This window comes from Sciurus vulgaris, assembly GCF_902686455.1.
Source record: "Sciurus vulgaris genome assembly, chromosome: 5".
Lineage (NCBI taxonomy): Eukaryota > Metazoa > Chordata > Mammalia > Rodentia > Sciuridae > Sciurus > Sciurus vulgaris.
This window is the reverse complement of record NC_136465.1, coordinates 62,442,552-62,458,451: the sequence shown is the minus strand read 5'-3', so window position 1 is coordinate 62,458,451 and position 15,900 is coordinate 62,442,552. Positions and strand designations below refer to the sequence as shown.

At 34.2% G+C, this 15,900-nt stretch overlaps 1 protein-coding gene across 6 annotated transcripts in view; it reads left to right on the top strand.

The window, feature by feature from the left end:
• The window catches only part of WRN (WRN RecQ like helicase), a 132,674-nt gene that overhangs the window by 36,698 nt on the left and 80,076 nt on the right, over positions 1-15,900 (top strand). For all 6 annotated transcript variants that reach the window (XR_013763849.1, XM_079140208.1, XM_079140207.1 and 3 more), the window contains 2 exons: positions 2,519-2,601; positions 7,337-7,443. Coding sequence is in view for 5 of the 6 variants with exons in the window: in XM_079140208.1 (XP_078996334.1) it covers positions 2,519-2,601; positions 7,337-7,443 (190 nt within the window). In the remaining variant the exon portion in view is untranslated. The remainder of the gene's footprint in view (positions 1-2,518; positions 2,602-7,336; positions 7,444-15,900) is intronic.

The following is a 15,900-nucleotide window of genomic DNA, read 5'->3' as shown; positions in this document are numbered from 1 at the left end:
TTAATTTTAGCTATTTTATTAGTATCTCATTGTGTTTTAAATTTACTTTTCCCTAATGACTAATTATGCATCCTTTCATATACTCATTTGCCATCTGTATGTCTTCTTTGGGAAAACATCTAATCATTCTTTTTGCCCATTCTTGATTTTTTCTCTTTTTAAAAAATTTATTTTTGCATTGTAATTATACCTATTGGTGGAATCCATTGGTATATAATCATGTACACAACATAATTTAGTCAATTTTGTTGTTTCATTCTGTTTTTCTTATTGAGTTTTGATAGTCATTTATATATTCTGCATTCAGATCTTTTATTGTCCTTTATTTTATTTATATTTTGCACATATCCACATTTTTTATTGATGTATTATAGTTGTCATAAAGGTGGGATCTGTTGTTACATGCACACAATATAATTTGTCCAATATCACTCCCTAGCACTTCCCCCTCCCTTTTTCTTCTCCTCCTTCTTAGTCCTTTTCCCTTACTGATCTCCCTTTGACTTTCCTGAGATCTGCCCCCAAAAGTTTATGGCTTTTCTCTTTACTCTCTTCACAGTTCTTTGGAATAGCACCAGTTTTTCATTTTGATAAGGTCCAGTTTGTCAATTTGTTCTTTTTATGAATTTTTACTTCTAGTGTTTAATCCAAGAAATCTTTGCTTAGTCTAAGGTCACAAAGATTTTATGTTTCTCTTAAAAGTTTTATAGTTTTAAGTTTTACATTTAGATCTGTGATCCATATTTTAGTAAATTTTGCATATTGTATAATGTAGTAATTGCAGTTTATTTTTCACACAAGGATATCCATTCGCTTGAGTCTACCTCTTAAAAAGTCTATCCTTTCTCCACTAAATTGACTTTGTACCTGGATCAAAGATAGGTTAACTACATTTGCTGTGGATTTGTTGCTGCTCCATTCTTTGTCCTGTAGGTCTGTTTTTCTTGATTAATGTTTAGACTATTGTAGCTTTATTACATTGAAATCAGGTTGTGCAAGTTCCTTCAGTCTTCTTCTTTTCTTTCAAAGTTGTTTTGGCTATTTTGGGTTGTTTATATTTCTGTAAGTATTTCAACATTACTTTTTCAACCAAAATACCTGCTGGGATTTTGATTTTTTAGTTTACCTTGAATCTAGAATTAGCTATCTTGATACTTATTTTTATTATTGTTTTACACTGAAGAAACAGGCATATTAGAGCTAACTTGCTAAAGACCACTCAGTTTGTAAAAAGTAGAACTGAAATTCCAACCTGGGCAATCTGATATTAGAGCTTGTTATTTCTTTTGTGTCTCATGCTAGTTAGAATATTATATTAATTTCATGAAGGTAAAGACATGTTTGTTGTGTTCCTAATCGATTCCTAATGAAAGTACAATGCTTAGCATGGAATAGTCACGCAGATATTTGTTGGATGAATGAATTAAATATTTTAAAGTTATTTTTATACAGAAAATTATGTTTCATCTTATTTAACTATCTCTGGCTTCATTTGCTGAAATGGAGAAAACACTCTGTAAATATTTTGCCTAAGACCTAGCCTTCATTACAAACACTGTCTTTATGATTCTTTCTGCCTAGAAAAAGAAATGAACTGCCACTAGTTTAAGCAAATACTGAATTTTATATTAGGGGTAATGTCTCTTATGTATTCAGCTAAAAAGAAGTTAGCCATCCCCCCTTAGGAAGAGATTGGAATTGGGTATGGAAATACAGAAGGGCTTTCTTTTTATTTGCATATGTGTCTTTGTCATTTTTCTTTCTGAAGAGATTAACTATTCTTGACTTTTCTTGTCACAAAATAGAAAATGGCTACTCTGCAACTTTTTTCTTTTTACAGTTGCACTGACTGGTTGTTTCTTGATCAGATCTCCAGATTCTAATGCAAAAACTTTTTGGCTTGACTTTGACACAGTGTCTTTCCAAGGCCCAATAAGGTTTAGACAAGAAAGCATAATACATAGAATAAACATGAAGGCTGAGGATTTAAGCATAGGAGAGCAGGGATTCTGGGCTGTAGTTCTCAGAGAAGTGGGTGGTATGTGGCTGGGATTACATTGTGAAAAGTTTATTAAGGCTTGATCATTTAACAAATACTTTAATTTTGGAATTAGACTGGTAGAAATCAGGATCTAGCTTTTAATGTCACCTTAGTGCTAAATACTCCCTGATAAGCATTTTTTATTTTTAAAAAAGCCCTTTACTTTTTATTTTCTTTATATGTGGTGCTGAGAATTGAACCCAGTGCCTCATATGTGCTAGGCAAGCACTCTACCACTGGGCCACAACCCAACCCCCTGATAAGCATTTTGACACATTTTATTTTGATATATTGAAGAGAAATCAAAGAATTATTTATGTGAGTATAAAATTTTCAGTTTTTCATAAGTGGCATAATATATTATTTAAAAATTTATAAGACGTTTTGATTTCAAGTAGTAACTCATTGAGATGATTATTTTCTTTATTGTAGTGTGTTTCCTTTTCATTTTTCTTTTTCTTTTTTTGTTTTTTACAGAGGAAAATATCAGATTGTATACATGACTCCAGAATTCTGTTCAGGTAATTTGGACCTACTCCAGCAACTTGAGGCAAATATTGGTAAGTGACAGATAGGATCTATGTAAATACCTCCTGAATTGATACTGGATTTCCCTTCTGATAAGTTTATTTCAAATATTATCTCCTCCAAGGAATCTCTGATTCTCTAACTAGGTGTTTTTCCTGTCTAATCTCTTAGAACACTATAATTCCTTTTGCCATAGAAATTGGGTCCCTGTATTATAATTACCTGTTTATGTATCTGTTTTGCTTCTCTAAGACTATAAACTTTTTGAGTGAAAAATATCATTCTTGTTTATATTCCCTGAGTGTGTTGCTTGGCACATAGTTACTTAAATATATCATTAAATGAATGTTGACTACTAGATTCTATGGAATTATAATTTACCTTTTTTCACATTCTAAATATGAATTAAATCAATGCAGTTGTTCTTTACCTTTGTTGTTTGTAAGATTCACCCTTTGAACTATAGAAAAATGTAGGTAACCCGCTCTGACCTTGAAAATTCTGATCCAACAAGCTTGGAATGGGGCCTGGCAGCTCGTTGTTCATAGGTGATTCTGATGTATAGCCAGAGTTGGAAACCATAGTACTTTTAATTATAAATGACTATGCTTGATTACAGAAGAACAAAACCCAGAAACTTTGATAATCTAAGTCAGAGCTCATTTATTAGGAAATGTAAATATAGAATTAATCAAAATCTGATGCCATTTTTTTGTCTTTCAATAAGAGAATAAATATATCTTCTTTTAGTATGCCCATACAACAAAATGTTACTCAGAAAAAAACAAGAGAAAAAAATACCAATACATTTGTCAACATGGATGAATTCTAAAAATATGCTAAGCTAATAGAGCTAGATACAAAAGAGTATATCCTGTATGATGCCATTTATATGAAATCCCAAAACTAATCTATGGTGATAGAACTCAGAAAATGGTTTTGTGTATGTGTATGTGGTGTGATCAAAGGAGTAATGAGTGAACTTTCTGGGGTGATGAAAATGATCTCTACTTTTTTTTAAATAGTGGTTATATGGTTTGTACAGTTATCCAAACTTATCAACTGAACACCTAAGTTCTATATATTTTATTGTATGTTAATTATATTTCCAGAAAAAAAAAATAAAAAGAGGACTGAGGGATGTTACTCAGTGGTAGAGCACTTGTCTAGCATTTGTGAACACTTGGGTTTGATTCCCAACACACACACATACAAACACAGGGAATATATAGGGCATTGGGGTGAGCCTCCCCTTCTTGTCATTACAATAAGACAAGAACAGAAGAAATAAATTTGCTTATCAACTTACCTCTGGGACAGAGGCTCAACAGCTACCTGAGTTGTCATTTTCATGCCCTTTGGGAAAACTTTGGGGAAAGAAGAGATTTTTCAGGTGGTCACTTATAATACTCTCAATGGGGCCCAGTTGCTTCCCAAAGAAGTGATATTGAAACCCACTCAACAATGTTCACTTCCACATTGCTAAAGTATGATCAGGGTTCCAAGTTAAAAGAAAGTACACATAAAACAATAGATAGGCCCAGAAGAAAAAAATGTTAAAACCATAACAATAGCTAAGTCAGAGCATTGTTCCAGAGCTGCCACTACTCCGTCTTGAGGTTTTGCAGAAGACATGACTTTCTCTGGACCACAGTTCTTTCCCTATAAAATGAACTTTTATTTTAACTTTAACACTGTAGGATTTTAAAACTCTTATAAGTTCACGTGGCCTCCAGGATCAGAGGGGAAAGACAGGCCATGTGTTTCCCCTGAGCACTTCAGAGATTTACCTATTTTTTTTAGTTTAATGAGACCCCCAGAGGGATTCTGCATATCATTTAAAATAATTCCCTTCCTCTAACACACTTGTGGAATTAAGATTCAGGGAGAAAAGCAACAAATTTAAGACATGAAAAGTTAATAATGTAGCAAACCCAATATGGCATGGAATGAAAGAGTAGATATTACTTTGTACACATTATCTCATTTAATCCTCACAAGAACTCTGTTTAAATCAAGTTTTTACCCCAATTTTTATTTTATTTTTTGTGATACTGTCGTTTAAACTTGGGGGTGTTCTACCACTGAGCTACCTCCCAGCTCTTTTTGTTTATTTATTTTTTTAAATTTTGACACAGGGTCTCACTAAGTTACCCAGGCAGGCTTGAAATTTGTGATTTTCCTAGCTCAGCTTCTTGAGTGATTGGGATTACAGGTGTAGGCCACTACGCCCAGCTTTATCTCCATTTTACAGATGGAAAAATTGAGGTTCAAAAAGATCAAGAAACTGCCCAAGACCACTCAATGCTACAGGCTGGATCTGAACCCAGGTCTACCACACACCAAAGTCTATGCTGCTTCTGCAGCTATTTTGCAGGAAATAACGTGAGATCCTAAATCCCAAAGGGGCCCTGTGGAATCCTAGCATTTTCTTCTTACATTTAGCTCATTTTATGTTCTCAGGCAGCCCCTGGCATTACACAGAAGAAAAGGATAAACCTATAGTGAGGAAGAGGAAATACCCTGGAAAATTGAAACACATTTTGTGGTTCTGATTAAATTTCACACTCCTTTAAAGCCATATCCACGTTTGAGAAACAACTCCTTCCCTCCTTAGCCTCCCACCTGCTGCCTGCCTTCAGACTAAGTTGAAGGAGAGAAAGGGAAGAAGACTATACATACATCTTTGTTTAGTGCATATTTAAGCTGGAGGTGAGCAAACCCAAAATAGGAAGAAGTACTATGTGAAAAAAGTAAAGGAATAATGCTTTCTCATTTCTAATTGAACCAGCATAGCGGAGAACTTTATGACAAATCATAAGGGGATGGATTTCTGCTGGGGAGGAGAAGGCAGAATTTAGAACAATCCCCATTTACACCTGTCTCCTTGTCTGGTATTTTATGTTCAAGTGAACTCTGTATTTCTGTCCATGAGAGTTATGTCTTCTGCAGGACAGAAAATGGGAAGATGGAAACGTTAATTTTTTTTTTTCCTCCTTGATACCCCTTTGACCAGATTCCTGCTCATGACAGTGAATATAGCTATCTGGTATTGGAAGTCAACTGGACAGAAGATGTTTGCAGGAACCTGTTTTATCTTATAGACTCTAGGGTAGCTACCTAGACTAAAAGTGGGGGGAAAAAAAAAAAGTCAAAAGCAACTGATGTAATACTACAACATTGTACAATCAGAAAAATGAGAAGTTATACTCCATTTATGTATGATTTATCAAAATGCATAAATGCATTCTGTAAATGCATAAATACAATGTTTTTTAAAAAGTTTTATTCTTTTTAGGTATACATGACAGTAGAGTATATTTTGACGTATTATACATACACGGAGCATAACTTATTCTAATTAGGGTCACATTCTTTTGGTTGTACATGATGTGGAGTGTCACTGGTGGTTTGTATTCATTCATATATGGATATAGGAAAGTTATGTTCGATTAGTAACCAAAGAATTTGATGCTAATCAACCTACTTTGCTAATTTGCTTTCTTTTTCCTTCATGCTCACAGCTAGTAAAATCTCAATGAATTGCCATTGTTTGTGTGTCTGTCTTCTCTTTTAGAATTGTGAACTCGTCAATGTTTCTTGTTAATCTTTCACTTTTTATTCCTAGAAAAGGATTTAGATCAAAATGACCATGTAATAACTGTAGTAATAATAGTATTTTTTAATTAAAAACTGTTTTTTTTTTTGCATCAGGCCCTATCATTTTATGTGAATGATATCATTTAATCTTTAGAATAATAAGAAATGTTAGGTACTATTACTATCCATAGTTTACTTGTGAGGAAACCAAGACTTGGAAAACTTGAATAACTTGTTCAAGAAAGTACACATGGTAAGTGGTGGATCCACAGTTTACATTCAGGCAGTCTGACTCCTGAGCACAGATTTTTAATCACCCCCCTGGTGGAGTATTATTAGTATTCACATAAAGGGAAATTAATTTTGTCTTAAGTATTAATTTGGAAATCAAGAACAAAAGTAATATTAGTCATGACTTTGAAATATTCAAAGACATTCTAATGGATGGTTTTGCAATGAAGTGCGTTACTACACACTATTGACTATATTAGTATATGTTTATAGTGCAGGGAAGAGTAGAAAGAATGCTAGAGGGAAAAAACCAAATTATATTTCTTCTTACCTGCTTTGTACATAGTGAGATTTAGTTCTTTCTATACCATTTTACATTAGACAATGTGCATTTTATCTTGTCTTCTAATTCTGGCATTTCAGAGGAACTTTCTCAATATGATATGTAATCAATCATGGATAGTGATGCACTTAATCTCAGTGGAAGTATACTGACTCTTTTCATCTCTTTTGATAGCTAATCCATGAGATAAGATTTAAAGTATGAGGAATAGAATGGTTCTTTTTTTAAGGACATTGTTGTGGGATTGTTCATAAGTGATAGTTTTTGGATAAAATATAAGCCATTCATTTTCCAAGGAATAATAATAAAAGCTGAAATTTAATAAATTTATTTGAATTAATATACTTTTCCCTTTTTTTATCCTAATGTCTTTCATCCATTTATCTTTCATTCTCCTGTTCCCAATAATGTTTTTTTAATGTTATCTGATGCTATTTATGCTTATGTTTTCATATGAAACAAATATTTTGGTTTGGGTTATTGTGTTTTTTTGGCAAGATTATATATAGTCTAACTGAAGAAAATAATGTTGATTTAGGTGAGTTTTTCTTTTTGAACTTTATTTTTTTCATTTATGTTTTTCTGTTTTGTAGGTATCACACTTATTGCTGTGGATGAGGCTCATTGTATTTCTGAGTGGGGGCATGATTTTAGAAGTTCATTTAGGATGTTGAGCTCGCTAAAGGCAACTCTCCCAATGGTAAGCTTTGCCAAGTCCAAGGTGTTGTAATGAACATTTTCACCAACTAGAGCATTCAGGTCTGGGGAGTGGCCAAAAAGATGAAGACTTCCCTATTAAAAGGCAAATGGATGATGTAATCAGGGGAACCTTTTTTTAAAAAATTCTAACCTTGGCTTCTTTATAAGGCTGTCCTATAATTTATTGAGAAATATCACAGAATAAGGCTTGGTAAACCTTTTCTGAAAGGATCAGATAACAGTTATAATAGTATCCCCCCTTATTAAAAAGGTATATGCTCCAAGAGCCCCAGTGGATGCCTGGAACAGCATATAGTACTAAAACCTATATATGCTATATACAGCATATCGTACTAAAACCTATATAGTACTAAAACTTATATATGCTATGTTTTTTCCAATACTTGCCTATGATAAGGTTTAATTTATAAATTAGGTACAATAGGAGATTAACAAACATAACTTATAGTAAAATAGAATGTAACAATATACTGTAGTAAAATTGCCAGTACTAGTACTCCTACTTTCTGGAGCAGTTATTAAGTAAAATATCTGAATACAAGCACTGCCATATCTTTTTTATTTTTAATTTTTTATTAAAGCGTCATGATTACACATAGTAATTAGGATCATTTTGACAAAATCACACATGCAAAGAATTTGATTTCTCTACATTGTGTACAACCATAGAAATGAAATTATGTACCCCATATGTGTACAATGAATCAAAATGCAGTCTGTAAATAATTAAAAGCTAAATAAAAAAAAAAGAAAAAAAAAAAGAATTTGATTTCAAGCTTCATTCCCCTCTTTTTCTTCCCCTTCTCCTCCCCTGTTCCCTCTCCTCTCCTCTATTAAACTTCCTTCTACATATACACTATTCCCTTTGGTATAGTGATATATGAGTATAACATGATTTTGTTAAATTCATTCCATTTATCTTCCTCTTTACCTTCCTCCCTCTTCTTATCTTACATCTGCTCCACTGATCTTCCCTATATCTTTGTGATATCCCCCCACCTTCTACCTCTTTTCCCTTATTTTGTTTTCGTTTCCACATATGAGAAAACATTTGACCTTTGATTTCCTGAGTCTGGCTTAGTTTACTTAGCATGATTTTTCTCCATTTCTATCCATTTATTGACAAATGCCATTATTTCATTCTACTTTATGGCTGAGTAAAACTTCATTGCAAGCATTGCCATATCTTGACTATTAGTCTGATAACCAAGATAGTTACTAAATGACAAACCAACAAGTAGCATGTACAGTATGCATGTGCTGGACAAAGGGGCAGTTCACTTCTAGGTAGTAGAGCTAATGGGAGTGATTTTATCACATTACTTAGAGTGGTATATCATTTAAAACTTATAAATTGTTTAATTCTGGAATTTTCCATTTAATACTTTTGGACTGTGGTTGACCATGAGTAACTCAAACCACAGACAGCCACACTGCAGATAATGGGAGACTAGTGTATATGTCTTTGTAACATGTTCCTCTCTCTTTCTCTCGTTTTAAACAAACTTTTAAAAATGTAAAGCGCTACTGTATATTCTTTACTTGTGGGCCATAACAAAACAGGCTGTGGGCCATAGTTGTAGGCTGTTGCTTTAGAAACATGGTTAGATTACCATGCTTCTCAGTGATGTTTCACCTTTAAGTTCTTTTACTCTAGGATGTAGTAAATCATAGTTATCCCCACTTGCATCATATTAGAAATCTAAAAATTCAGGTATTCTAATAGGATTTAAAAAAATATGCTTAGTTGTAGATGGACACAATACTTTGTTTGTTTGTTTGTTTGTTTTTTGGTAAGCGGTGCTAGGGATCAAACCCAGTGCCTCACGTGTGCTAGGCAAGCACTCTACCACTGAAACACAACACTAGCCTCTAGGGATTTTTTAAAAGAAGCTTTTAGTATTAGAATTCCACTTTAGGGCTGGGGAGATAGCTCAGTTGGTAGAGTGCTTGCATCACAAGCATAAGGCCCTGGGTTCAATCCCCAGCACCGCAAAAAAAAAAAAAAAAAAAAAAAAAAAAAGAATTCCACTTTATTCCCTTATAAAGAAAAACACGTGTTTTTACATGAATGTTCTACATGAATGGCATATTTTACATGAATGGCTTGAAAACACATTATTGGCAGTATTTTTTATTTTGAAAAGCTAAAGATTCTCAGGAAATTGTAAAACAAAAATATGTAAGGAGGTCCTGTGTACCTTTCACCCAGTTTCCTCAGTAATTGCTTGTGTGACTGTAATATAATATCAAAACTAGGAATATGACAACTGTACAATATCCAGAGTTTTCATATTTCATCATTTTGTAAGTTCTTGTGTGTGTACAATGTATGTGTGTGTGGTATTCGACACCATTTTATCTCATGTAGATTTGTGTTACTAACTTTGCAATCAAGATATAGAACTTTATTCTAGATTCTTATGGGAATTTTATTCCCATAAGGCTTCCTGGTACTATCCTTCTGTAACCACACCCACAGTCCTCTCCACCCCCAACTTTAGTCCTTGCTAATAATTCATCTGGTCTTCATTCCTCTAAACTTGTTACTTCAAGAATGTTATATAAATGGATTCACAGTTTATTGCCTTTTGGAATTGAGTTTTTTTTTTTTTTTTTCTCATTCCCTTGAGATCTATCCAAATTATCATGTATTTCAAAGGTTTGTTCCTTTTTATTGCTGCACAGTATTCCAGTGTGGATGTACCGAATTTTGTCCATTTATCTATTAAAGAACTTTTGGGTCATTTTTCAGTTTTGGGCTATTATGAATAAATTTACTATGAACATTTGTGTGCACCTTAAAGGTCCTTCATTAGGGCAGTGGTTAAACAACCAGTGAGTATATGTTTTTATTTCTCTGGGATAAATGCCCAGAGTGTAGTTGCTGGGTCCTTCAGTAAATGCATGTTTTGTTTGTTAAGGAAGTGCCTTACTGTTTCCAGAGTGGCTGTACTGGTTTCACTTTCCACCAGCAATGCATGTGAGATGCAGTTTCTTCTCATCCTTGTCACTTTTTGGTGTTAACATTCTTTCTAAATTTTAACCATTTTGAGAGGTATGGAGTGATATCTTGTATACTGAATGTACATTTGTTTAATGATGAATGATATTGAGCTTTTTGTATAATTTGCCTATTTGAAGAAATCCCTGATTTAATTGGATTAAATTTTAATTGTTTTAAATTTTTTTCTGTCAAGTATTAGGAGTTTTAAAAAATATGTATGTATATATACATAACATGCGTGATATTATGTTATACACACACACACACACACACACACACACACACACACACACAAAATAGATATGAGTCCTTGGTTTGCAAATGTTTCCTTCCAGTTTTAGCTTCTCTTTTCATCATTTTCACAGTGTCTCTAAAAGAGCAAGCATTTAAAATTTTGGTGAAATCTAGTGTATCAATTTTTTCATTTAGGACTAGGCTCTGTACTTAGCCCTAGATGGCAAAGATTTCTCCTATGGTTGTTTTCCCTTAACTTGTTATAGTTTTATGTTTTACATTTAGGTCTGTGATCCATTTTGAGTTCAATTTTATATAGGGTGAGGTTTAGGTTGAAGTTCATTGTTTTCCCTATACAATGCTTCAGACCATTTGTTGAAAAGGCTGTTCTAACTCTGCTGAACATTTTTATACTGCTTCTTGAATCCGTTCTTTACTTGTCACAGAACAGCATACTCTCCTGGTTTTCTTTCTTGCTTTTGCCTTAGTCTCCTTTGTTTCTTCTCATCCCTTTATCCTTTTAATGTTGGCATACTTGAAACCTTGGACTTTTTCTCTTGTACTTAAAACCCTTGTCATTTTATATAACATATAGGATTTTTCTTTTTGCAGTACTAGGAATTGAATTCAGGAACTCCTGTAGGCTAGGCATGCATTCTAACATTGAGCTATAACCCCAGCCCTAGTCTTCCCACCACATCTCCCTGTGTTAGGCATTGAACCTAGGGTTGTTCTACCATTGAGCTACATTCCTAATCCTTTTAATTTTTATGTTTTGAGACAGGGTCTTGCTAAATTGCCAAGGTTGACCTTACACTTGAAATCCTCTTGCCTCCTAAGTCTCAGGGATTATAGTCATGCACCACCATGCCTGGCCCAACATATAGTTTTAACCATATATATCCTTCAGATTTATATTGTGGTCAGCAATATGTGAGTGATTCAGTTTCTCTGCCTCCATGCCAGCACTTGGTATTATCATTATTTTTTGTTTTAGACATTTTATAGAATATAAATATAATACTTCAAAGAATATGTATAGAATATGTATGTGTGCATACTTATGTGTATATGGTATACATACACATATAAACACTCGTGGATATATTGTTACCTTCTGAAGATTTATCTACTTAGATGTCTAATAGGTATCTCAACCTATTCCAGACTGCTTTTTTTCAGCAGCTCCATCCTTCTGGTATTGAGATCAAAACTTTTAGAATTTTATTCAACTCTTTTCCTTTTCTCATTCTCTATCATACATTTAAACAATAAGGAAATCTTGCAAGGTCTTCAGAATATACACAGAATCTAATCAGTTGATCCCTGCTATTCCCTGGTAGAAGCCTCCAACTTCTTTCACCTGCACTATTGAGTGATCTCCTGCTTTCACTCTTTTCCCTTCTCTCTATTTAAATATAGCATTTGGACTAATACTTTTAAAATATGTCTGATAGATTCTGCTCCAAACCCTCTGGTAGTAGCATGCAGACATTGATACCATGACATTGATATCTCATCCTAAATGCCTCTTCATTCACTGCATTCCAGCCATTCCACCTTCCTTGGGCTTTAAATATACTGTCATACTTACATTATTGGATAGGGTCTGAGGAGGGCCCCCTGAAGGAAGAAGGGATCTCAATTTGGCTCTGGCATTTTCTTCAGGATGCATCAAAAGAGGCTCAAAGGAAATAGGCTGAGTTGTAATAATTATAACCAAAGGTATATACAGTGGTCCACTTCACCTTTTGAATATAGGTCTGAGGCTTACTTTTAAAAGAGACATGTTTTCCTTTTCCTCTTCATCCTCTCCCAGTCCCTAACCTGGGAGTGGGGAACAAGATTATGGCCTGTGCTCCACAGGAAGGAGGTACCTGCCAGAAGATCTAGGAAGTGAATATCTCCCAAATTAGCAAGTGAATGTTAACACAACATCAGGCCTCAGGGCAGGAGTCCCCTGTGTTTCTCCTTTGCTAGCAAAGCAATAACACAACTTTTTCATTTTTCTCAAAAACCATGTCCTCATTATTAAATTGGCATTAATTGGCATTGGATACAAGGACTGAGCTTTCAGCAACAGGTTGGCCAGGTGCAGAGGCCATGCTTATAATCCCAACAACTCAGGAGGCTAAAATAGTAGGATTACAAGTTCTAGGCCAGCTTTGGCAACTTAGTGACACCCTGTCTCAAAATAAAAAATAAAAAGGGCTGGGGATGTAGCTCAGTGGTAAAGGCCTTGGGTTCAAGTCCCAGTACCAAAAAAAAAAAAAAAAAAGAGGCACAAAGAAAACTATGTAAATGCAGAACATTGGAAGTGCCTGTGGAGATTTGACATCACCCTGGTGAGTTCAGTTTCATGGAGCACAGTGTGGCCTGATCCTTTTAATATCTCTAAGTAGAAATCATCCAGTCAATAAATTGTGTTTGGAATATACTCCTATCATAAGTCTCAAACAATAATTTCTCTTGGCTTTTTTAGTCTAACAAAAATACATGGTGTGTGCTAGCAATGTATGTAGGTATTAATCACCTGTACTCACAATACTTTTAAGATCAAAGATATTTTAAGAATTCAGACCTGGAGGAAAAGAGGCCTTGGTAGTAAATGTGCTGGGTGTTCATGGACCTTCCTTGATGTAAAGTTACAGTTTCTTTTCCCTTCCCTGTTAGTTTCCTTTCTATCCATATTTATTTCTTCTGTCCTACCTCATTTCTACATCAGGGCCTTGCCCCTGACATTCCTTCTTCCTGAATTCTTTTCACCCAGTTAATTATGTGGTTTGCTCCCTTATCTCTGTCAGGTATTCACTGAAATATTGGTATCTCATTTAGGTCTCTTGGGCTACCATATTTGAAATATCATATTAATCTTCCCCAACATGAAGCCTTCCTCATATACCTTTGTTATTTTTAGAAGTAGTGTTTATCTCTCTTTAACTTCCTGTATTTTGTCTGTTTTCTGTGAGGCCCTGCTAAAGTATTTTTTTGTGAGGAGGTATTTTTGATTTGTTTATAAAATCTGTAACAGTACCTGTCTCATAGTAGATGCTCAGTAAATAATGGGATGATTGAATGAACAAATTCTGATCAGAAAGCTGAGAATTAATAACTTTCCCACATAGGTAGCTGTGAAAGAGTTAGGCAATAACTAGCTATACCAAAGGACTATGCTAATTTTTATAGTAAATGATTTGGAAGAGGCATAAAACAGTTTCTACCTTCCTTCAGGTAACTCAAGGTCTAGTAAAAAAAGTTTAGATTCATACATATAAAAATAAAATCAATACTCGCATGCACAAGACTCTGAATTTGATTCAGCAGCAAGCACACCCCCCCCACACACCCACACAAATTAATAGTACCTAACAATATAAAGTATATGGACTGGCACAAATAATACAGGAAGATTAATAGCGTTAATAGTACATGTAATAGAGAAAGGATTTCTATGGTGAAAGCTCCTAGGCACAGTGCCCTAGAACTGATTTTCATTAATTTAGAATGGTTTAAAGTAAGCTTTTGGAAACTAGGAAGATTGCTTTCTGTAATCTTTTCCTAGACCTTTGATTCTGAAAGGATTGTTTAAAAGGAGTTTTAAATATTTTATGCAGTCTTAAACACTTTTCAGGTGGAATTAAGTCTTTTATTATGTCTGGTTATTGACGTCATTGTATCTTTTTCATTTCTTGGGATGATTTAAATATTGCATGTTCCTTCTATTGAACCTCTGGGGCAGGGTGTTTGTCAAGCAGTGGCTGAGAAACTGTTGTTTCCCTGGTGTTTTCAAGAATCCTCTTTATTAGCTAAGTGGTGAGAAATGCCACCTGGTGGTTGTAGCCCGTCATTGTTCTTGGTGCTGTTTTTCTAATTCCAGTGTCACTAGGACAACTGATGAAAACCTGGAGTTCTTACTGTATTATTTCAGTAAGTCTAAACATAGCAAAGAAATCACTAGACCACTTGGCACAAAGACTTCTCTTTGGAGGTAATTACCAAAGGGAGCCTTGAGAAAGGGCAGCCAGGCATAAAGCTCTACATTAGTTTTCAGCATTCTGTGATATTTAAATAAGGGAAACTGTGATATCCATGAGACATGTTGTTCCTTTGGATTACTTTCTCCCCAGCACCTATCAGAAAAAAGATGAGCACATAATAGACACTCAGTAACTTTTTGAAATGAGGGAATGAATTCTCTGTGTATTATAGAGTATAGATTAAAATTAACAACATGACCCAAATTACAAGCAAATGGAATATAGTTTTCTCAGTCTTTGGGTGTTACACAACTGAAATATAAGATAAATATCTTCCTGGATTTATAAAGTCACAGGATTAGTTTATATTTTGTTGCTTGTTTTGGCAAAAATTGGTGACTATAATCAAAGAAACCAAGACTTGGTGATTCAGATAATTAATTTTAAGACTTAATAACTTGTTACAACTAGGTGGCAGTATAATTTTAGCATCCATCCAGATTGCTTCTGAAAATTTAAGAATTCAAACTATTAATTATGCTGTGACTACAAATATATAAACCAGGAATAGCCTAGCAAAATGAGGATGTATGATCATCCTTCTCATAACCTGCCTGTTATTTTTTAGTTTGCTTATAAATTATGTGCAGTACCTGGAATTGAACCTAGGGCCTCACTCATGCTAGGCAAGTACTCTACCACCGAGCTACATCCCCAACCTTGTTTGCAAGATCTTAACATCATAAAGTACCAAAAACTTCAAAAAATAGGTTCTGTTAATTTTTGAAGCGAATCTTAATTTTTTTCTTTGATTTTATTATATTCTGTTACTTTATTTTCTAATTGCAGGAGCAACATTCTAAACTATGACTTTTAGAATGTTGAAGGCAAAAGAGTGAAAATTTATAATAATTTCTACTGTCAGCAGGTCACTGGACTTGGGAATTTCCAAGCAAATGGGGATTTTTAAATTTCAGGGGTCTAACAGCCCCCTCTATCTCATTTTTTGATGAAAAAAGTCAGTGGCAAATCTGGGACTAGTTAGTGTCCATGTCTGTGAAATTTCCATACAGAAATCTTTTTAATTGTTGCAATAATAATAGTAGTTACATTGAAACCTTTTGAGTGTTGTATGCCATCCATTATATTCTGCATTTTACATATTTTGTCTCCCTTGGTCTTCACAACAACTTAATGAGACTGGTTCTATTATTGTAGC